At 44.9% G+C, this 23,479-nt stretch overlaps 1 protein-coding gene across 6 annotated transcripts in view; it reads right to left on the reverse strand.

Annotated features, from left to right (window-relative positions):
* The window catches only part of STIM1 (stromal interaction molecule 1), a 198,085-nt gene that overhangs the window by 17,122 nt on the left and 157,484 nt on the right, over positions 1-23,479 (reverse strand). For all 6 annotated transcript variants that reach the window (XM_026010589.2, XM_026010588.2, XM_026010591.2 and 3 more), the window contains exons 4-7: positions 20,527-20,638; positions 16,974-17,089; positions 6,090-6,267; positions 1,878-2,055 (exon numbers count right to left, since the gene is read on the reverse strand). In XM_026010589.2, the coding sequence (XP_025866374.1) occupies positions 1,878-2,055; positions 6,090-6,267; positions 16,974-17,089; positions 20,527-20,638 (584 nt within the window). The remainder of the gene's footprint in view (positions 1-1,877; positions 2,056-6,089; positions 6,268-16,973; positions 17,090-20,526; positions 20,639-23,479) is intronic.

The raw sequence follows: 23,479 nt of genomic DNA on the forward strand, positions 1-23,479 counted from the left end.
GCTCAGCAGTTTAGCTCTGCCTTCAGCCCAGGGCTGGTCCTGGAGTCTGGGAATCGAGTCCCACATCTGGCTCCCTGCATGGAGCCTGCTTCTCCCTCTGCCTGTCTCTCTCTCTCTCTCTCTCTCTCTGTCTCTCATGAATAAATAAATAAAATCTTTAAAAATAAAAATAAATTAAAATGCAAAGAACTTAGAAGAGCCAAGGCCATCTTGAAGAATAAAGCTGGAGAACTTACTAACGATATCAAGCCTTAGTAGAAGACAATGTGGTATATGGATAGACAAATGGACATAATAAAGTCTCTACCCGAAAAAAAAGAACCTTGACTTCTACCTTATATCATACACAAAAACACAAATATATAAAGAACTCTTACAAATCAATCATGAAGACAGACAACAATTTTTAAAATGAGATTCCCAAACAAAATGGTCAATAAATTCATGAAAAGGTGTTTCTTTTCATTAGTCGTTATTTAAATGAATATTAAAATCACAATGAATACCACTAAATCCCTATCAGAATATGTAAAATTAAAAAGCCTAAATAAAAATACAAAGTTTTTAAGGTTGTAGCTCAACTAGAATGCTCACACATTGCTTGTGCTAGTATAGACTGGTCCAACCATTTTGGAAAATTGGCAGTTTCTAATAAAGCTAAATATTTAAATTCCCTATTATACATCCAATAGAAATAAGTGCTTATGCTCACCAAGAAACATGTGCAAGGAGGTTCATAGCAGTGTCATTCATAAAAGGAAAAAAAAAAAAAAAAAGAACTGCAAACAACCCAAATGTCTACCAAAAGGAGAATAAATAGAGTATTCCCATACAATGAATTATTACTTAGCAATACAAATAAACCAACTACCACTACACACAGTAACATGGATGACTCTCACAGACATAATGCAAGTGAAAGAAACCAAGCATAAAGAAAAATACTGTATAATGCCATTTTATTTGAAGTTCAAAATCTGGTAAAACGAATCTGGTTTAGAGATTATAACCATAGTTCTCTTTGGGTGGAATATTGACAGGGGGCAGAGGGAAGCAAAAGTGAGCCTTCTGGGGTGCTTAGAAGATATTCTGGGCATGCCTGGGTGGCTCAGTCAGTTAAGTATCTGCCTTCAACTTAGGTCATGATCTCAGGGTTCTGGGATCGAGCCCCATGTGGGGCTCCCTGCTCAGCAGGGAGTTTGCTTCTCCCTCTCCCTCTGCCCCATCTCCCCACTCAGACTCTCTCTCTCTCTCAAATAAATAAATAAATAAATAAATAAATAAAATCTTTAAAAAAAAGATATTCGGTATCTTGATCTGGATGGTGGTTGTACAGGCACATGCTTATGTGAAAGCTCTCCAGCTGTATATTTATGGTTTGTTCATGTTATGTAAATACTTCGATAAAAAAGGAAGAAAATAACTGTTATCCCCTATTCTTTGAAAATCACAGTGACCATTTTTGGGGCAACTTTTCCACTACTCTTACTGGTAAGAGTCCAGTGACTCTTTCTTTTTTTAAGATTTTATTTATTTATTCATGAGAGACACAGAGAGAGAGACAGAGACATAGGCAGAGGGAAAAGCAGGCTCCCCACAAGGATCCTGATGCAGGACTCGATCCCAGGACACTGGGATCACACCCTAAGCAGATGCTCAACCACTAACCTACCCAGGTACCACTCCAGTGACTCTTTTTTTCTCCCCCCGCCCCCCCCAGCCTCCAGTTGACTCTTGAAGATATTCTTTGAGCCAGATTTCAAAGTCCTCACTCATGAAACTTCCAGCTAGTCTTCTGGCCCTGGCACTTTTCCCATCCTATCCCCCCCAACCCTGCCCCCCTCCCTGGGCATCCAGGAATTTGTATACTCTCCTACCTGCTCCAACTCCTCCTCGGCGTATTTTTGGCGGCTCCTCTCATTCTCAGTGCCTTCTCGCAGCTCTTTCAGCCGCTGGGCTTCCTGCTTGGCAAGGTTGATCTCATCACGCAGCTTCTTCTCCAGATGTACCTTCTCCACCTCTACTGTGCGGTGCTCCTCTTGGGCCTTGTGCAGCCTGTGGGCGATGCAGGCAGGTGGAGAAGGCCATGCAGGGGGTGCCAGCCAATACACCACAAGTCGTGGCATCAAAGAGGTCAATGAGGGCTCTGGCACTGAGAAATATTCTCCCTGTTTTGTTGGCTGACTCTGAGTTAGCTCAAGGCCAAAAGAAACCACTGTGGCTACCATATTTCTTATGTTGGCCACCATTTTTGCTGCCAGTATTCAGGCTGGGTTCCTGGGTATCTGAATCCTTCCTCTGAGGTGTCTCATATACTAAGATCCTAACAACTACTATTTTACAGGGTATTTCCATGTGTCCCCCTTGCAGATAATAATATATCATTATCAGCCTAGGACCAGTCTGGATTTAAGACTTAGAAAGAATAGAACTGAGACTAGAATTCCAATCTATAGGACTCCAGAGCCATAGTTATTCCTCATATCTCAAGCTATCTGGAAGGTTCAGTAAATGTAGAACACCCTGCTAGCTAGCCCAAAGATCCAGAGAAGGCACAAAGGCTGAGACAGGACTGAGGCGGTAGCAGTGGGATAGTTAGAAAAGACAAAAAAGGAATCACTGAGTAGCAACTCTGAGAGTCCTAAGTACCTGTTCCCAGAAGCATAGAAAAATGAAATTCATACCAAAAGGGCTGGACAGGGCTTGGGACAGCCCCCTGCTGCCCCCAGGCCTGAGTTTCCATTCTAAGTATCTTTCATGGTGGGTAAGATATCAAGGGCTCAGCTATAATGAAAGTATACCCTTATACCCACCCACACATTCCCTGTTCACTGACAAAACCACCCAGCCTCCTTCTTTCCTCCCTTCCTTCCTCTACATACCTAGTTAATCCACTCTTTGATTCATCCATTCATTCAACAAGTACTCTTTTGAATGCCAAGCCCTCACTAAGATGAGTGAGAAAACTGTCCCTGCCACTGAGGAGCTCACAGTCTAGTCCAACACAGACAAGTAAACAGATAACCCTACACAGTGTGAGAAGTTCTAGAACAGAGAGACATGCAAGATGTTGGATGAGCCCAAAGGATGAAGTGATCAACTCTGCCTAAAAGGGGTCAGGGAAAGTAAGAGTTTGCTAATCCCTCTGGAAGAAGGGAAGGACTTGGCCACTGACAGGTCTTCCTATCTTAGTAAGAAACACCACTCAAATAGGGACCAGGGTAGGAGGTGAAAGGATGATGAAGAAAGCAGTGATCTATGCCTTAGACACAAGATGCAGAAGGATACGCTGCAGAACACAAGGGACTCCCAGAAAAGAACACTGACCATTGAGCTAAAATAGAAGAGGCCGAACCAGAACTCAACCTCTAAACCCTGCCAAGTCCAGATCTGTCAGTGGCTGAGGCCTCAGACGAGGTGGTGGGACAGGGAGAGATGAGGGGAAAAGCTCTGGGCTGTAAGTTTCCTGCTGACAATCTGCAGTCTTCCGCCCACTTTGTCCCGGGAGAGAAAGCGAGTCTAGCATCCTCGAGGTACACACCAGGTGGCGCTACAGGCATGGCTAAAACCGAATCAGAGGCGCCATTTCCCGCCCCCTCTCCTTGGTGGAATAGTGTTCTTCTGAGACCCAACTGCCTGAAATTACACCATTAGGCATGCAGTTCTTCACTAAACAGCAGCCTCTTCAGGAAAGCCTCTGATCTGTCAGCCTTGTCCAGATAATAAGGAACTCCTTTAAAGTACAATCAAGAAACCTGACCAATGCTTATAGTCCTAACAAGATTTGGTAGTGATGAAAATCAATAAGTACTACCGGGAGCAGAAATGAGCAAACACATGCACAGTCAAGCCTTGCCCCACTCCATCTCCTCCACAGAAGACTGAGAATCGTGAAGGCAGCAGTCAGCAAGACAAGTAAATAAATGAGGCAGCCTGGCTGCCAGCCCTGGCTCCAAATAGCTGTGTGACTATGGACAAGTCTGTTCCTTATACCAGGCCTGTTTCTTCATTTCTAAATGGGAATCAAAGTCCTTGCCTCAAAGAATTATCTTGAAATCCAATGAAATCCTAACTGGAATGCATATGTAGCATTACATTTATTCACCCAAAGTATCAGGAACTCTGTTTTAAAAAAAAAAAAAAAGCTGTGCAGTGGCTGGCAGCACAGACCCATTAGGGTAAGAAGGCCGAGGAGGAATGCATGTGGACTCTGGACATGGTCAGAGGAAGATTTGTGTATGCATGTGTGTGAGCCTGTCTCTGAGTGTGCGCACACATTTGTTTCTCTAAGTGCCACAGTGGTCACGAAGCTCTGGAGGCCCTTGGGGAGCAGGGAGGGCCGGGAGCTTAGTTTTATCCCCAAACTTGGAATGTCTCCTGCCTAGATTCTTTGCCTTTGGAATGAAAACAGTACATGCTTTTCAGACAAATGAAGAATGGGGACTGCCCTGACAGCAACATTTAGCCCCATTTGGCAAGGGGCCGAGGAATAAGGGGCCCAGAAAATTAGCTACGAATCAGTTCAGAGATAAAACTCTGCTTGCCTTCTAGAAACTCAACCAATGGAAATGAATCTCATAGGGCTGCCTTTATTGAGACAGCTCCCTGTAGGTATCAAAATTCCTGGCTCACTACTTACTGCTATGTGACTCTAAGCAAAGCACTCACCCTTTCTGAGCCCTCATCTCCTCAACTCTACCCACCTACCTAACACAGTTGTATGATTAAAAAAATAATGCATTTAAGTAGTTAACAATACCTAGCTCAGAAGAAATCTTTTCCCCGCCCTCCAAAGAAAGAGTATCATTTAAAAGTCACAGAACAGGGCCAGATGTCATTTCCTTTTTACACAGATTCCTGCAAAGACTTCCCAACTGGAATCCCTAAGCTGCTAGAATAACTTTCTAAAAGACAGTCCTGAAGCAGATCCCTCCTCTTCTCAAAAACAAAACAAAGCAACAAACTGATGACCTGCATTAACTCTATACTGCCTTTTGCATCTTTTGAATCTTAAGGAGCCAGGGATCTGGCCTCATTCTCTATATATGCAACCTTAACTACCAAGAACCTCTTCCCCATCTTTCAAGGCCGCCCTCTGGAGTCTACATCCACTATCTCCTGCCTCTGTGCCTTTCCTGTTCTTAGATTCCTCATCCCATCAGCAGGCACCCAGTCACTGCACTGTTTGCATTCACTGCTCCTTCCTATGTGTGAGCTCCGTTGCCCCAGGAGCAGTCAATTCCTTATAATCCCCAGCACACCCCTGGTTTGTAGACCTCAGGAAGTACTTAGGTTAACTTACTGGCTGACATCTTCTTTTCATGGCTAGATCTACGGTAGTATTTAAGCCAGTATTTAAACAGAATCCAACTATCAGAGCCAGAAGGCCATTAGCATTCTCCTAATTCAACCCCTTCCTGTTACTGATGAGGAAATAAGTATCAGAAGGGGAAGGGGATTTACCCAAAGTCACATAACAAGTGAGTACTTCTAAGATTTAGATTCCATACATAAAAAATTAAGGATGCCTGGGTGGCTCAGCGGTTGAGCGTCTGCCTTTGGCTCAGGGCATGATCCCAGGATCCGGGATTGAGTCCCATATCAGGCTCCTTGCAGGAAGCCTGCTTCTCCCTCTGCCTGTGTCTCTGTCTCTGTCTCTCTCATGCATAAATAATATCTTTAGAAAAAAAGAAAAAATTAAAAGTATCAGGAAGACAGACTTGTGAGGTTTCCTTGGGGAACAGTGAAAAATAGTTAATTTGTCTATTTCTATGGGAAGGATGACACTTTGGATGCAGGGGGAAGGATAACCCTTTGGATGCAGGAAGAAGGACAGAATGGGCAAGACATCCAATCAGGGAAGCTCAAGATCTCTGACAGAAAAAAATTTTTACCCTGGGGAGAAATATTTGACTGCACAACAGCAATGGCAGGAACCTACGCCTGCAAAGCCATTATGGAAGTATGGCATAGCCCAGGCAGCCACTTAGGCCTGGTCTTGGGGGCAAGATGCCCCACAACCTGGGTGGAAACAGGAGGCTCCTGAGACTTGGCAGCACCATGGCTGTGGGGGAAGGGAAGGACCTTACCTTTCCTGGAGGTCATGTAGACTCTGCTCAGCTCGGTGTAACCCCTCCAGATCCTTCATCATCTTCTTCATGTGCTCCTTTGAGTAACGGTTCTGGATATAGGCAAACCAGCAGCCACCCACACCAATAACAATAGACACCACCAGCATGAAGTCCTTGAGGTGATTATGGCGGGTCACTGCCAAAGAGGAAGCCATGGTAAGTCAGGTTGTCTGCTGCACACTTAGCTTTCAGACTCCACTGCATCCCCTCCTGCATGTAGCCTTCCCACTCCAGAGGAATTATTCTCTTCTTAGACACACACTTGCTACATACTAGTATAGTAAGCTCTCTGCCTACTTTGGAAAACATGAGAAGCCTAAGAGTGGTACAGGAAGCTTATTAAATCATATGACCCCAGTAACTTGTGCCTAGTTGGGACATCCTAGCTACCCTAGCCTACAATGAGCCCACGCACCCACATGCAATGGCTTCTGTCTTATGGGCTAAGCAATGCTGGAGTGCTAGAGTACAGAGAAGGGGACAATTGGTAAGAGTATAAAGCAATATCGCTAGAGCTTGAGGCCTGGTTGTGGGACTGAAGTTTCTGTAAGAGCTGGGTCTCCTGGACAACCTGGCTATTCTAGGTATGAGATGCAGAGCCCAGATCAGGTAAAGGTCTGCAAGTCATATCCATGGAAAAGCATCTCTAGGCTGTGGCTCAAATCAGAGACCAAGTACAACAAGAGTAACATCAAGAGGTTGGAATATATAAGATACTGTACATGCCAGGAATAGAGGCGCAGATCTACCTCCAGAGAATGCCTGGAGGCAATCTGACAAAGTGTTGGTGGCTGGGGTTCAGAGCAAAACTGAAAAGCTGAACAAGGAACAACACCAGAAGCTAAGTACAAAAGCCATGTCCTGAGAACTGAGCCAACCAGCAGAGGGCCACTCCCAGAGCCTGCCATTGTTCCTCACCTACCAGATCTGGGCTCTGAGCCACAGCACAGGAGACCAGAAGAGACACAATAAGGATAGTAGGGCCACCACTGGGACCCCTACCTGGGTTGTATTCAACTTGGGATAGAGAAGCCGTTGGCTCAAAGGAGCCCCGGATGTGGGAGTCAAGGAGGGGAGAAACAAGGAAAGACCTCCTGCGCACAGCAGGTTACCCTCAGGTTGAAGAAGGGGGAAGGGGACAGATGGAGAATCCCAGGGCCTGATAAGGACCAGGGGCTGAGGTGAATCCAAAAGGATCCAGGGGGAGCCACCAAGTCAAGGCAGGGCCTAGATGGCAGGAAGAGACACATGTGGCTGGAAACTGCATGAAGCTGAGGCCCAGTTGGACAAAAGGGTCATATTCATAGTTCCTGATTGAAAGCCGAGCAGCAGGACATAGGGACGGGTGTGGGATCAACGACAGATTAGCACATCCTATTTCCATCCAAGGGAGGGGAGTTACGAGCTCCATGGCAGCCCTGACTTCTCTATGTTCATGCCAAACTCTCACAGAGAAAACTGAGGGTCCCTTGGTGGCTGTCCTCTAGCATCCGGGTAGGCCAACCCTTCCAACCAGAGGCATGTCTTTACTCTCCTGTCCTTCAGGTCCCAAGAAGAGATGTGTCTGCAGCACAGTGCTGCAAGAGCTCAGCTCTCAGAACCCACCCCCTACCCAGCAAGCACAGCCAGGGCAGATGGACCCTGGAGCTTTCATGAGAGCAGGTGTGGCTGGCTAGTTGAAGAGGCTGGCTACCTTTCTTTCTGGAATACACCGGCCTCCTACACAGCTTCTACCAGAGGTTGGGGTGTTCTTCATCTCCCCTGTTTGTTGTGGTCTTTTAATCTAAGCTTCCCAAGGTTTCGCAACTCCAACACCCCCTTGACATTCCTACCAAAGTCAGAGGTCTTCCTGTTCAAACAGCACCTGCCCCCTATTATCCCCAACACTCCAAAGTGCTGAAGGTGGGCATGTGGAGTGGGCGTCTATCTGTTCTATTCGCTCTCTATCCTACGTTGTCCAGATCAATGTGGGACAAGAGTCTATTATCTTCTCCAACTTCATATTCTCATCCAAGTCAGAAATACAAATCCTGAATGACCAGGGCCACGGATAGGATTTGATAGTCATCCCCCTCCTCTAAGGCAATACTCTTGCACCTATCAGTACCCTGTGGATCTCTTCAACCAGTTTTAACTCCACTTAAATATACAAGCATCTACTCCACACACCCTTGTCAAATGCGTGGCTAGAGCTCTAAGATACTGCCTGTGCCATCTCATGAGCTTCCAAGCTTGGCAGGAAGAAAATGAGCCTAATCTGGCTAATTGATTCTGTGGCCCCTAGTGATCATCACATGTCTGTGTACCAGTGCCCAGCACAGCGCTGGCCAGCTCATGGACAGATTCAGTAAATATTTGTGGAATTCAATCTTTACTGATAAGTATGATTGTCTCCGTCTCCTTAACCCACACAGGAAAGGAAAGGAAATACAGAAGATATATAATGTATCAGGCAAGGTGCTTATATCCACCAGTTTGGATTCTCACACCAACTCTAGAAGGCAGGGTATTTGTATTCCCACTCTAGAGACCAGAACACCAAGACTCCATAGGAGCACTGCCTTGCTGGAGTTCATGAAAAGTGACAGAGCTGAGATTCAGATCCAGACTTGCCTGACCACATGGCCTTTCTGCTACACCCCACACTCTCATTACAACTTTCCTACTTGTATAGAGGGACTTCTGCTTTATTACATGCAAACATCACTCACCACAGAGATGATCCCTGTAGCCTAAGTGTGGCTGTAAGAGTTCCAAAACCTGAGTTTTTCTCCCAAAGAACATCCTGGTAGCTGACTGTGGCATTGCCATCAGGACAGTGAATACCTGAAGGCCAAATGCCAGGCCTTTATGGTTGAACAGAAGGCCTCATGTAGACATATTGTTGTGCCATGGAAAGAAGCATCCTGCACTGAGTCTTAGGGAGTCCGGGTTCTATGCTTGTCTCTGCCCCATCCGGATCTCTGCTTCCTCAGCTCTAAAATCCATTGTCACACAATTACTAACGAGATCAAGTGCATAGTTATGAATGAGAGTGCTCTGAGGTGTTCTGGAAATCTTCAGATGGACATTTCCAGTAGGTAATTAAGAGGAGAAGTTTAACTCTGGAAGAAGATGTGAGAAATATCAGGTCCCCTCAGTGGAGCCTTGGATTGAACCCCACAGTCCCAAGGGAATCTGCGACGTTAATTTTATGTGTTAACTTGACTGGGCTAAGGGATGCCAAGAGAGCTTTCTGGGTGTGTCTGTGAGGTTTCTTTAATAATAGATTAGTATTTCTATCAGTTGACTGAGTAAAGGAGACTGTCTTCACTAATGTGTGTGTCATTCAATCATCCTCAGGCCACTGAGAGCCTGGATTGAACCAGAAGGTGGAGGAAGGATGAATTTGCTCTCTCAGCTTCAGCTGAGACATCTGTCTTCTTCTGCCCTCTTACATTAGCACTCCTAGTTGTTGAGTCTTTGGACTCAGACTGGGACTTATAGCACCAGCCACCTGATTCTCTGGCCTTTGGGCTTGGACTTACATCATCAACTCTCCTGGTTCTCAGGCCTCTATATTCAGACTGAATAGTACCACTGGCTTTCCTAGTTCTCTGGGTACAGATGGCATATCATGGAACTTCCTGGCCTCCATAATCACATGAGCCAATTTCTATAATAAATCTCCTCTTCTCTCTCTCTCTCTCTCTCTCTCTCTCTTTTCCAGGTTAGGTTTCTCTGGAGAACCTTAACATAAAATCTATAAACTGTTATACCAGAAAAAGAGGGGAAATGGGAGAGTCTAGTCCCTGCTTTACTAATGATATACTTCTCGCCATCATAATTTCATTCCCATTCTTCACTTCCTACCACCTTCCCAGTCCCGTACAGGCTACAGAGATATTTCCATTCCTTCTCTTCTAACTAGGATTCCCTGACCAACCCACTCTTTGGACAGGTAAACATGGGATATTTACTGCTATCTCAAGGACTCCTTTGTGTGTTTTTCAACTTTCATGGTGATCGCCTTCTGATAGTCTGTGAGTTCCTTGGGGCCAGGGCACAAGACTTATTTCTCTCCAAAGACTCCTACTTAGCACAGAGCCTGACCAGAACAGATACTCAGCAAAGGTAGAAAGGAAAGAAAAAGGGAAGAAAGAAGGCAGATTTTAGCAGGAAAGGGGGTATAATAAAAAGTGCATGTGAAAGGACAAGGAGAGTATGACTAGCTGTCCTGCACAGCCTCTACAAGAGCCCAGCTCTCAGAACCCACCCCCTACCCAGCAAGCACAGCCAGGGCAGATGGACCCTGGAGCTTTCATGAGAGCAGGTGTGGCTGGCTAGGTGAAGAGAGCTAACCCAGGGAAGCTGGCTAGGACCTGGGGAGCCAGAGGGTGGCAAGATTCCCAGCCTGAGTGCTACAAATAGATTTTAGCAAAATGAGGTCAATTGTTAATACAATCAGGCCTTAGGCAAGGGAGGAGGATATAAACAAATGAGATGCTATCATGTTAAGAGATTCAAGAGTAATCAGGTGAGAATTTTTAGGGTACAATTAGTGTTGAGAAAGTGAGCCTCCAATCATTATTGCTTTCTAGAATCCCCTCTCCTCATCTATTCCCTACACCTTCTCCACTGCCCACAATACCCTGCCCCTGGCAGATAAACCTATCCATCCCTTACTGCCAAACTATGTGCTAGGAATTTCTTTTGTCATTTACATAGCCTACTGTGCTAAGGTCTGTGATGAACCTATGAGAACATTCTTAGACCCTCTTGTTTTCTGGTTATAGTCCAAAAAGTGCTTTGGCTGACTCACCAGTTCACAGAAGACACTCCATAGTGTTCTTCCCACAACCAAGCTGGGCCAGACTCTTCTCCCATCTCCCCTGTCCTATAGCTCTGAAGAGGCCCAGCCTCCTTCTGTAAAACTTCTAGCATACATTTCCTGACACCTACTCATTGCTGGGCCATATGCTGAGTTATGACAACAGATGAACAAAGCTGTCTCTACCCTCAAGGACTTCCCAGTTTAAAGGGTAACAGGAAAACAGATTATTTCTAAAAAGGGGGAGTGGGGAGAACAAAGGGGGAGTACAAGGGGCTATAGGATCCCAGAAGAAAGTAAGAGGGAGGGTTGAACATGCCTGGAAGAGTCTAGAAGGGCATTCTGGAGAAGGCTTGAAACATGCAATGAAAAAAAGAAAAAAAGGGTAAGGATAGGGCTGACAGAGAAGAAAACAAGCTTTGCAGGAGAGGAGCCACTCCTGCTTCCAGGAGACTTCTCCCCATTATCTGAGCTGCTGAAGAAGGAAGACAAGGTGTAGGCTTGCTGTCTTCTCCACAACCCACCCCCCTCCCACCCCAACAACTGCTCTGCAGGCCTCTCTCTACAGTCTCCTCAATATCCCTGCTGAAAGCTCAAAGGCAGCTTTAGCCCCCAACCCAGGATTAACCACAGTAGGCACAAGCTAAAAACCGTAGTGACCATTTATTTAGGGGAAATTAGGACATAGGGAACCTGAGGAATGTACCCAACGTCACAAAACCATTGAACGATAGAGCGAGTTTTGATTTCAAATTGAAATTCTTTCTATCTTGCTAGCTGTACCAGAAGTGGAGGACAGGACAATGTAATACACAGAGCAACGAAACAGAAGTCACAGACTGGGTCTGAATGACCTCTAAGAACTCACTTCATCGGGCAGTCCCGGTGGCGCAGCTGTTTAGCACCGCCTGCAGCCTAGGGTGTGATCCTGGAGACCCTGGATTGAGTCCCAGGTCAGGCTCGCTGCAGAGAGCCTGCTTCTCCCTCTGCCTGTGTCTGTGTCTGTGTCTGTCTCTGTCTCTCTCTCTCTCTCTCTATGTCTCTATGAATAAATAAATAATCTTTAAAAAAATAAAAATAAAAAAATTATTAAAAAAAAAAAAAGAAAGAACTCACTTCATCTCCTGGGCCTCCATTTCTCTGAGAAATTACCTGCAGAGGAGGAAAAGCCCCCTCAATGAATGAGCGGATGCCTCCACTGCAAGCTGCCTTGGGACTTAGCGTGTCAGAGCACACCTAACACCTGCCCCTGGCACTGTTAAGAGAGGCCCAGATAGACACGCAAGCCTAGAGCCAACTCTGCCGGTGGAGAAGACCGTAAAAGGCCAGGTGCTGCTCTGCAGTCCTGGTGGGAGAGCTGAGATGCCTTTGATTGTCAGAAAATGCCCCCTGAGGCACTCCATTGCCTAGCCAGTCTGATCCTTCTTCCCCATCCCCAAGTTCTGAGGCCGCTGTGGACAGATGGACCCTGATCACTCAGCAGTGATCTGTAGCCTTCCTGGCTACAGCACAACAAACTTTTGATCTGAGATTTCTCAAGCTTTGACTGATGGCAGATTTTCACTAAGGCTGGGCAAGGTAGTCATGGCTGGCAGCTAGCTGAACCTGGTCCAGGTTCTCTGGGGTGTTTATCTACTACCTGCCATCTGGTGAGCCCAAAGAACCACAGGCTCAAAAACTCATCCTAGGTGTGGAATCAGGTCTGTAGCACCGGCCATCACTCTGAAGTCCTGCATGCGTGTTGGGCAGGGAACAGCAGTGAAGTAGGGATTTTAGCCCATGCTCAGCTGGGAAAACAGAGCTGGAGGGACATAGATCAAGGGATTCTTTGCAGTTACCCACCACACTGGGCTCCATCCTTGTAGAAGTCTCCTGGCAAAGAGCTTCCTAGTATTTTCCTCAGATTCCATCTGGCAATTTTCAAAAATTTTCTTTAACAAGCCATCAGGAAAATAGAAAAATAGCATTTGCCATCAGAACAGGTGTGGGATTCCAAAACCTTCACCCCCAGGAGTACACTGAGCTCTATCAGTGAAGGAGGGAGCCAGTAAGAGCCTTAATGACCAAGCCCATCTTACAAATAAGGAAACCTAAAGCTAGGTAGAACTGAATTGCCAAAGGTTACTCGATAAGGCAAGGGCCAAGCACCGATTCCTAAAAGTACAGATTACAGACAGCAGAAGGAACAGTCTTCTTGTTTTTTATCCTTTTACCAGGACACTTATCAATCAAAGGGTTTCCTTTCAAAACCTAGGGAATGTTCACCTGAAAGGAATCAAAGATCCTTAGCTCAATTGTTTCATTATACAGATCAGAAAACACATCCTGAGAAAAGTGACCTATCCAAGGTCACACAGTGAGTGGAAATTTGGAAGAGACCCAGGTACTTTACTTTCCTAAATTTTAGAAGTTCTCTAAATGGAAGTCTAAGAGTTACAAAAAATCAAGCTCCGCATGTTTTATTATTATTAAGATATAATTCATCTACCCTAAAATTCACTCTCTTTAAAATATACAATTTAGGGGTAGCTGAGTGGCTCAGATGATTAAGCACCCGACTCCTGGTTTCGCTCAGGTCATGATCTCAAGGTCCTGGGATCAAGCCCAGGTTTGAGCTCCCCACTGAGCATGGAGTCTGCTTGAGATTCAGTATTTCCCTCTGCCCCTCCCCCAACTCATGCATTCTCTCTAAAAATAAATAAATCTTTAAAGAAAATAAAAATTGGTGCATCCAGGTGGCTCAGCTGGTTAAGCGTCTGCCTTCAGCTCCAGCCATGATCCTGGGGTACTAGGACTGAGCCCTGCTTTGGGCTCCCTGCTCAGCGGGGAGTCTGCTTTTCCCTCTCCCTTTGCCTACTGCCCACCCTCCACCCCCACCCCACCCCCACTTGTGATTGCACTCTCTAATAAATAAATCTAATTAAAAATAAAATGTACAATTTAGTGGTTTTATATTTACAAGGTTGTGCAACCAGCAGCACAATTTTAAAACATTATCATTACCCCAAAACAAAATCCTATACCCCCTAGCAGTCACTTCCCATTTCTCACTTTCTCCAGGCTCTGCCAGCCACCAATCTGTATTCTATCTTTATGGATGTATCTATTCTGGATACTTAATATAAATGGAATCACACAATAGGTAACCTTTTATGTCACTCAGCACACACTCCAGGTTCTGTAGCATGTATTAGAACTTCATTCCTTTCTGTGGCTGGATAATGGTCCACTATATTTATATATTCACATTTATTTAGTCATTTGTCCACCTATGGACATTTTGGTTATCTCCACCTTTTGACTACAGTGAACGGTGCTGCTATGAATATGTGTACATGTACTTGTTTGAATGCTTGTTTTCAATTCCTTGGGTATACTCCTAGGCCTGGAATTCCTGGGTTATATGGTAACTCTATATGGTAACTTTTTGAGGAACAATCACACTGTTTTCCACAGTAGCTGAATCATCTTACATTATCATTAGAAACATATGAGGATTCTAATCTGTCCACACCCTTGTCAATACTGGTTATTTTCCATTTTTTGTTGCTTTGTTTTTAAGGTACCTAACCTAGTGGGTGTGAAGTGTCTTCTTAGCTCTAGTACCTCTATTCTGCCTATCTCAGAAACATTGTTCTCAGCTGACCTCTGACTTCCCATAGGTAAGGTCACATATAATCTGCAGGCTATCTGAAAGGAGCCTAGGAGAAAATACCCCTCCCCATCCTGGTATGAGTCTAACCTGCTACACTAGGGCCCCTCTTGCTGACTCTGACGCCCTGGGCCCATCGCTCTGCACCTAGGATTCTGTCTCCCATGTTTTCCAACCCTGGCTGATCTTTCCGGTAGAATCATTGCCTATTTTAACCTACAGTTTCTAATGTACCCTTTCAGATATGATAAATCCTATTTTAATACAGATAACAGTCTGATAGTATGTCTCAGAAGACTAAAGAAGACTTTCAGGCTGCTAAAGGCCTCCTCTTCCTGGCAGGCAAAAGAATAGAGCCTCTGCAGAAGTAGACGAGCTTTGACTGCTAGGTTTGATTCTTCTGATGCACGTGTTCTTGCTGGTGTATACAAAGAGAGGGGCGTAAGCTGTTCATAGGAACAGTCTGATAAAGCTCCTTTCCCTCTTTTAAGACTCAGCTCAAGAATGATCTTCTCCATAAAGCTTGCTGGACTCTGAAAATTCATCCCTACTTGGGTGCTCCCAGATGAACTCTGTTAAGACTTCCATGATAGCTAGGACACTGTATTTGTTGGTCATTTACTCTATTGTTGACAGGCCTATCTCCATTTAAATGGAACTTCATGAGAGCAAGGACCCTGTCATGCATATGGGTATACAGTAGTAGCTCAATAAATGTTAGTGAATGAAAGGCCTTTGCTCAGTACAGTGAGCCTCATATAAAGGCTAGAGGCATTCATTGTGTCCTTTATTCAAAATTTGTAAATGAATGGTAAGCAAAAATGTGTCCTAAGACCAAAAAGAAAGAAATAAAAACAAGCAAGCAAGAGAAGAGGAGAAAAGAAAAAGAAAAAGAGTCTTCTCCCATGCTGCTTTGTTTCACATTTTCAAAAGATACAGACCTTCCAGAAAAGGCAAAACTATGGGAAAGGAAAAAAAGACCAGTGGATGTCAGGAGTTGAGGAGTAGGGAGGGATACACACGTAGGACACAGAGGATCTAGAGGGCAGGGAAACAGTCCTATATGATACTGTATTGATGGTGGATACATGTCATTATACATTTGTCCAAACCCACAGACTGTGCAACACCAACAGTCAACTCCAATGTAAACTGTGGACTCTGAGTGATGATGATGTGTCAGTGTTAGTTCATTAATTATTGCAAATGTACCACTCTGGTGGGGGATGCTAACCATGGGGGAGGCTATGCATGTATGGGGGCAAGGGCATATAAAAAAAAATTGTGTATCTTCACTCAATTTTATGCAAACCTAGAAATATTCTTAAAGTTTATTAAAATTAGAAAAAAAAAGTACAGATCCATCTACTTCTATTGAGACATCAGCTTGGGCATGTGCCAAGTCAAATGCATGGATGGGAAAATGTTCTACACCCTCTGATCTTGCTGCCAGCTGCTTCTCTAGACTAGTTCTTGGTTCTATAACATTCTGCTGCTGGCATCCTCAACCAATGCCAGTGGCTCCCAACGGGCAGGGAGTGGGCCCAAAGAGCCTGCTTGGTGAAGGCTAATTTTCTAAGAAATCTTACCACTTTTGTTCCCCCTGAGTTCACTTAGAATAAGAGAAAGGATGGCAGAGTTGGCCATTCCCACCTTGGAGATCTCCAGGAATTAAACTACTCTCAAGTAACCCCTGGTGGAAGAAATTACTCCTTCCTTAGGCCTGAGTGTGTCTCTATGATTCCATGGAAGCCCACTCAGTCCTCTCTCTTGACTATCCAAGAACACAAGATATTCAGCATCAGTTTATACGCTCTGCATGTCCACAGTAAAAGCAAAGAACAGCTAAATGGCATTCAGACCCTATGGGTTACCTGTTATCCCTGAGCATACCATTCATATTTTAGCCTTTGTATTCTTGCTCCCATTCTTTCTTCCACTTAAAATGTTCTCGCCTGCCTTCTGCATGGAATAAAGCCCTACCTATCCTTATAGGCAGAGGTCACATGCCACCTCTTCCATAGGATACCTTCCCTAATCCTCCCTCTGGACCTCAGAAGCAGTATGTACCCCTCTGGAACATTCACTGTATCCCTTTAGGGCAGAATATGATTCATCCAGATCTTCCTATAGGGTCCAGCACAGCACTGGCACAAAGCAGGTATTTTCTTAATGTATCTAATGAATGGACCGTGATATCTGGCTGGATTAAAATATAAAACTATTTGAAATCTCGGATTTTCATTTCTCAGTGGAAAGAGTGGAGATGTTGCCTTGCAGGTATGCCTAGGTGACCCAGGCCCTAGGTTGAGGAACCTAGCCACCCCAACAGCCTTGGGTTCCATGGCACATCAGCAGCACTTCTCTCCACAGGACTCACAGAGAGGAGGCCCGAAGAGCACTGTGTCCAGGGCCTTCAGCTGCAGCTTCTGCCGATGGCTCCGGTCTGTCATCTTCAGCACAGTCCCTGTCATGGTGGTGTTGGTCACAGCAAGCCTGTTGAAGCAAAGAGTAGGGACTCAAGTTTCCCACCAGTGAAACCAGGTAGGAGATACTGGTAGGATTACCCACCTCCCCCCGAACACTTCAATGACTTCTACTCTTGGTGATAGCTCCCCTCTGTGCTCTACAACACAGAGTCTATACCAGCGGTTTTCACACAGAGTAAGGAGGGACACATCACACTTACCGACAATATGTTCACCCTTATCATCATCATACATCATCTCCTCAGAACCCTACTCTCTGAGGATTATCCCTCTGTGACCATTCCCACACCCAACTGTAAATTTTCTGTTGTGTTTCTCCTGCAAGGGATTATCCACCATATACCTGTCCCACACTCTCACCATTTGTAAATGCGTTCCCCTGCCCAACCCAGGTCAAAACATCATGCCACATGACCCAGTGATTTTGAGGGCCTCTAATCCTAAACCACTGCCATTAAGTATAAACCTACTGATGACAAACACTGCATTAGTCTTGTTACCTTGTATTTGAGTGCAATTTACTCCCAGATTATTGTAATTTTTTATGACCTTCAACATACTATTCATGATAACTCTAATAAGAGAGGACTTGTAAACAAGAAAATAACCCAGGAAAAACTGGACTTTGTTATTTTTTCCACTAGAACACGGTGGGTATAGGAGGAGATGGGTATAAGATATGAAAGGTTATCAATCCACTGGTCTGGGTCCCATACATGAGCATTTACCATTATCCTACTCCATAAAGTTAGTGCTCTTTGCTGATGCATAGCTTTGTCTCCTTGGGTAGAAAAGAGGCTTCTGACATAGTGGTGTGCGATTTATACTCCTGCCTGGGCATGCAGGAACAGCTACTTCCTTCTCTAGCCCTGGGAAGCAACGAAGCCTACCTAATTTAAGAGAGGCAGTGAGACACTGTGATGGGGGATAAGGGGCAGGAGAGCTAACTTCTGGTCCCAAATGAGTCAGCAACTCACTTGTCTGATCTCTCCTCTAGGGCCACATTTTCCTTCTGTGTAAATTTATGTAAAATCAGACACTTCCTACAAGCCTGAGAGTCCTTGGGGTTCCTCTTTAGAGAGAACATTTCTACCAGGTGTACTGGCCTTCATCTAACTGATCAAAATAAGTGTCATCTTTTCCACAGTCCATTCATCAAAGAAAACTATGAACTGGAATATTATCTATTTCTGAGCAATGAGAGAAATGAGAAAGGAGCTAACATTTACTAAGCAACACCTGTGTATCTTGCACTATTCTGACACTTCACATACAAAACCTCATTTAGTCCTCTGACTTTAAGAACACAGTTCTCTCATTAGCTTCTTCAGAGATTAAAAAAAAAAAAAAAAACTGAGACTTAGGGGCACTGGGTGGCTCAGTGGTTGACCGTCTGTCTGCCTTTGGCTCAGGTTGTGATCCCAGGGTCCTGGGATCGAGTCCCATATCAGGCTCCCTGCAGGGAGCCTGCCTCTCTCTTTGCCTGTATCTCTGCCTTTCTCTGTGCATCTCTCATGAATAAAATAAGTAAATTCTTTTTAAAGAAAGAAAACTGAGACTTAGAGTTGAGTAATTTGCCCAAAGTCACACAGCAAGTAAGCGGCAAAGGCAGGAAATGAATTCAGATCTTCCAGATTCTTCCCATTATGCCATGCTGCCTAGTGGTGGGCTGAGAACCACTGCCACTTCATCTCACACTCCATGCACTGAAGGCTCCTGCTGCCACTAAGGTGCCACAGCATGGCTTCCTCTACCCTTCTGCCTGGCCTGGCTGGGTCTGGCCTGGGATCTAATCCTAGCTACAAGAAGGCTAAGTGAGCCCATGACCTGATAACTGACTTCTTATCCTATGTTTTAGTTTTAATCTAAGCCAGAGCTATCCTTTAAGATGGAAGTGGCCAGGAATCCACAAGGCAATACTGCTATTTCCATGGGTAATGAGAAAGAAACCTAAATCCTGGAGCTTCATGGTCAGTCATCTCTTTAATTACCTGTCTCTTTCATTAAACATGGAATTCCTCAAGGTAGCAGGAGTCTAATGCATTTCTTTGTCCTCAAGGCGCAGGATAGAACCCTGCCCTGGAATAGGTGACTGGCAAAGTTTTGTTAAAGAGAACTACCCTGAATACTTCCAGGAAGCTTATCTTCAACTACATGGGGCATGAGGAAGATACAGTGGAAAAATCAGGGCACTTAGTACGAGGTAGATCTGGGTTCAAATCCCAGCTCTGCCACTTACCATTTGCATAAATCAAAATATCTGAAGTTCAGTTTGCTCACCCAAAAGGTGGGGTAGTTAATTCCTTCCTCCCAGAATTGTGAGAAAGGATTCTATAAGAAGATGTACCAACATCAAGATTATTACTCTCTCCAGAATAGGGAGAAGCTGTGAAGAGAAGGCTGCAAGCAGCAGAGGAGGGAAGAGCCAGCAACTAGGCCTGGACAGCAGTGTCCGGTAACTCAGGGGCTGGAGGCTGCAATGTGTGGGCATTCCAACAGCTCCACCTTTCCCCTTTCCCCTTTGCTGAAGCTCATAACCAGATGCACCTACGCAGTAAGATGACAGATTATACATAATCAGCACTTACCAGACAGTGAGCCCTTTGAGGGCAAGGGCAGGCTGTTGTCATCTTTATCCCCAGCACCCAGCACAAGTGCTTGGCACAGAGCAGGTACCCAGTAAATATTTGTCAAATGAATAAGTAAATGGATTAATGACTGAATGACACATGGCACTAGTCTGACATAACAAGAAGCCCACGCAGTCCTCCATCCCTTCCCCTCTCCCACCGCAGGCCCTGGCATACTGTGCCTGTGAAGGAAGCAGAGTCAGGGCACCACAGCCCTTGAAAGAGTCACTCCAGAGAGGAGGCTGGGGCCGAGGGAGTCAGACCCACCTAATACCACTTCTTTAGAGCAGATATACTGTATGTGGATAATTCAGGGGAGGCTAACAGAGCCCTGAGGCTCCTGGACAATAGAAGAGGCAGCTGCTGGGGAGACAGCAAAGAAGAAAGGCTCTGAAGTCTACCCAGATCGAGGTTCAAATCAGTTTTGCTTCTAACCAGCCAACTTGGAAAAGTTACTTAGCTGTTTCTGCCATCTATATTCAATAATACCTACCTTACAGGATTGATGTAAGAATTAAATGAGATACTGCATACAAAATGTTGAATATGAGTGCCTGCCATGTACTAAGCATTCGATAAATGACAGCTATTAGTACTATTCCCAGGCTCAACAGAAATACTAAATAAGAGAATGGATGTCAAGTGACAGTCATGCTTTATAGCAAGTGCACAACAGATGTGACAAGAGTAGAAGTCTACAGATTGTCCTGAAAGTAGAACCTCACTTAACTGACCAGAGGAACCTGAAAGTAGGCTAACCCCAGCCTATTCCCTAGCCCCCTCCCCAAGTGAGAGAATCCAGTCTCCTCCTGACCTTGGCATGGCATGGCCACTGAGCTGCAGCTTCCGGAAGGTCTCCTCATATTGAGGCAGCTCCACATACGTGATCAGCCACTGCACCACCTCATCCACGGTCCAATTGTACACTGTGGGAAGAGATAAGCAAAGCCTTGACTCCAGAATGCAAGCACTACTGCAACTTACCATCATAGTCACATTGGCCTTCTCATTGCCTACGTGCTTATGTGTTTACCATCTCCCTCTTCCACAAAATCCTAAGTATGAAAGGAGTACATATTGTACTTTTTATTTGGCCTATAGGGGATGGACTTGCTCTTCCACTATTCCAGTATTTGGGATGAAATAATCCTGAGCTATAATATAATAGTGATAATAGGGATGCCTGGGTGGCTCAGCAGTTAAGCATCTGCCTCCAACTCAGAGCATGATCCTGGAGTCCTGGGATCGAGTCCCATATCGGGCTCTCTGCATGAAGCCGGATTCTCCCTCTGCCTATGTCTCTGCCTCTCTCTGTGTGTCTCTCATGAATAAATAATATCTTTAAAAAAAAAAAAAGAAATGATTAATAGCGATAATAATAAACACCATCCTTTACATGGCACTTACTATATAACAGGTACTGTTCTAGGCACCTCATATATATTAACTCACTAATCTTCCTAACTACCATGTGAAAGATAGGCCCCATTTCATCCCTATTTTACAGATGAAGAAACTGAGGCACAAAAATATTATATAACTTCTCCGAAGCCGCCCAGCTAGGAATTGGTAAAGCAAATGTCTGGACCCAAGCAGTGTGGCTCCATACCCTTGCTATAAACCGTTATATACTCTTGTGAACTCTCTCTCTCTCTCTCTCTCTCTCTCTTTCTCTATTTGATTGATAGATGGATGGATGGATGAGTGACATTCAGGATATGTGTATTAGATGACACCCACTCATACCAGCATGCTGAACTTAAAAAGCCCGGGAACAATGGAGTGTCAGCAAAAAGATACCATTTTATTGGATTTGAAACTTGCTTTTATTTAATGTATAAATCTGTTTTTGTTTATATTTGTATACAAATTTTATATAGCAACTTAAACCTCATTTTATGTTTATACACATTTAAATAATTATTATAATAAAAACAATTCAAGTCAGAATCATAGGTCCAAGATAAATTATTTCCCTTAAAAGGAATTTGTACATTCCTCAAGTTTGAAAACCACTGCTGTGAGTAGCAAGAAGCCAAAAAAGTTCTGGAGCAGAATGAGATGGTGAGATTTCTCACTCTCCTCTCTTAAGGTCCATGTCTTTTCCAAAAACTGCCTTTCATCCGAATGCTGTCCAATTTCCTCTAAAAGTCAGACAACACTGAAGACATGGACTATGTCCTATTCATTGTTACCCAGCCCACTATCTCTAAATAGAGCCACTCTGAGGTGTCTGGGTGGCTCATTTGGTTAGGCGTCCAACTCTTGATTTCGGCTCAGGTCATGTTCTCAGGGTTGTGAGATCAAGCCCCGTGTCACCGGGCTCTGTCAGCAATTGGGAGTTTGCTTGAAGATTCTCGCTTTCTCTTTCCTCTGCTCCTCCCCCTCTCCCCTGCACTCTCTTTCTCTCTCTCTAAAATAAACCAATCAATCTTTTGAAAAAATACAATAAAACAGAGCTTCTTATATAATAGTATCCATAAGAATTTACTCAAAGAATAACTACCCCCACATGAAGAGCTCCAGAAACCTTCTGATTGGGGGCTCCCAAACAAACAACAATCTCCTTAAACAAAGACATTCCTCCGATAAGCACACCTCAGATGTTGGGCTGTTTCTGTCCCTCTCACATAGGCTGAAGAAGTTGGAAGGCTGGACCCACCCCTTCATTCTCCTACTCCCACTACAGTGAGGCCCAGCAAGGGGTGCAAAGCAGGCATTCAACTCGGACATCCTGCGTGAAACAAGGTCGAAGGTAAATATGCTCCAATCTCATAATGTCCAAGAGGCTACCAGATCTCAAGAGGGAAGTTCTGAAGCTGGGAGACTTCGCAGGTGCCTTAAACTATCTGCAGAGACACACAGGAGGGTGAAGGGGATGGGGTCTGGGGAGGAAGTGAGGCAGATCTAGTGTACTTAGACTGCATCCCAGAAGACAAGATCCCAGAGGCTTAGACATTGCTTGGTTAAATTTCTAATTCCCAGACTAGAAAATACTGAAAGAAGAGAGAAATTAGGGATCCCTGGGTGGCGCAGCGGTTTGGCGCCTGCCTTTGGCCCAGGGCGCGATCCTGGAGACCCGGGATCGAGTCCCACGTCAGGCTCCCGGTGCATGGAGCCTGTTTCTCCCTCTGCCTGTGTCTCTGCCTCTCTCTCTCTCTCTCTCTCTCTCTCTGTGTGTGTGTGTGACTATCATAAATAAATTTAAAAAATTAAAAAAAAAGAAGAGAGAAATTAATTTCCAAGAGCTATGTTCAAATCCTAGGGTTTGGGGAAGGAGGCATGATAGAGCAGGGTTAGAAAAGTAGGACATGGGGATCCCTGGGTGGCGCAGCGGTTTGGCGCCTGCCTTTGGCCCAGGGCGCGATCCTGGAGACCCGGGATCGAATCCCACATCGGGCTCCCGGTGCATGGAGCCTGCTTCTCCCTCTGCCTATGTCTCTGCATCTCTCTCTCTCTCTCTGTGTGTGACTATCATAAATAAATAAAAATTAAAAAAAAAAAGAAAAAAAGAAAGAAAGAAAAGTAGGACATGTTAACCTTTTATTCCGGAGAAGGAACATATATGCCTTTGTACACATTCGTAGGCTCGTTTACCACACTCCGGAATGTCAGGTAATGAAGGTGTAGTAGAGTGACACACAGATAGGATGCAGACAGACAAGTACTAGCCTGTGAAGTACGGACAACAACACGCTCCCGCCACTGCTGCCAAGGGCACTCAGCTGCCTCTAGTACAAAGGGGCCTTTCTGCTTGGCATGCAGAG

The sequence above is a fragment of the Vulpes vulpes genome, chromosome 11 (genome assembly GCF_048418805.1).
Source record: "Vulpes vulpes isolate BD-2025 chromosome 11, VulVul3, whole genome shotgun sequence".
Lineage (NCBI taxonomy): Eukaryota > Metazoa > Chordata > Mammalia > Carnivora > Canidae > Vulpes > Vulpes vulpes.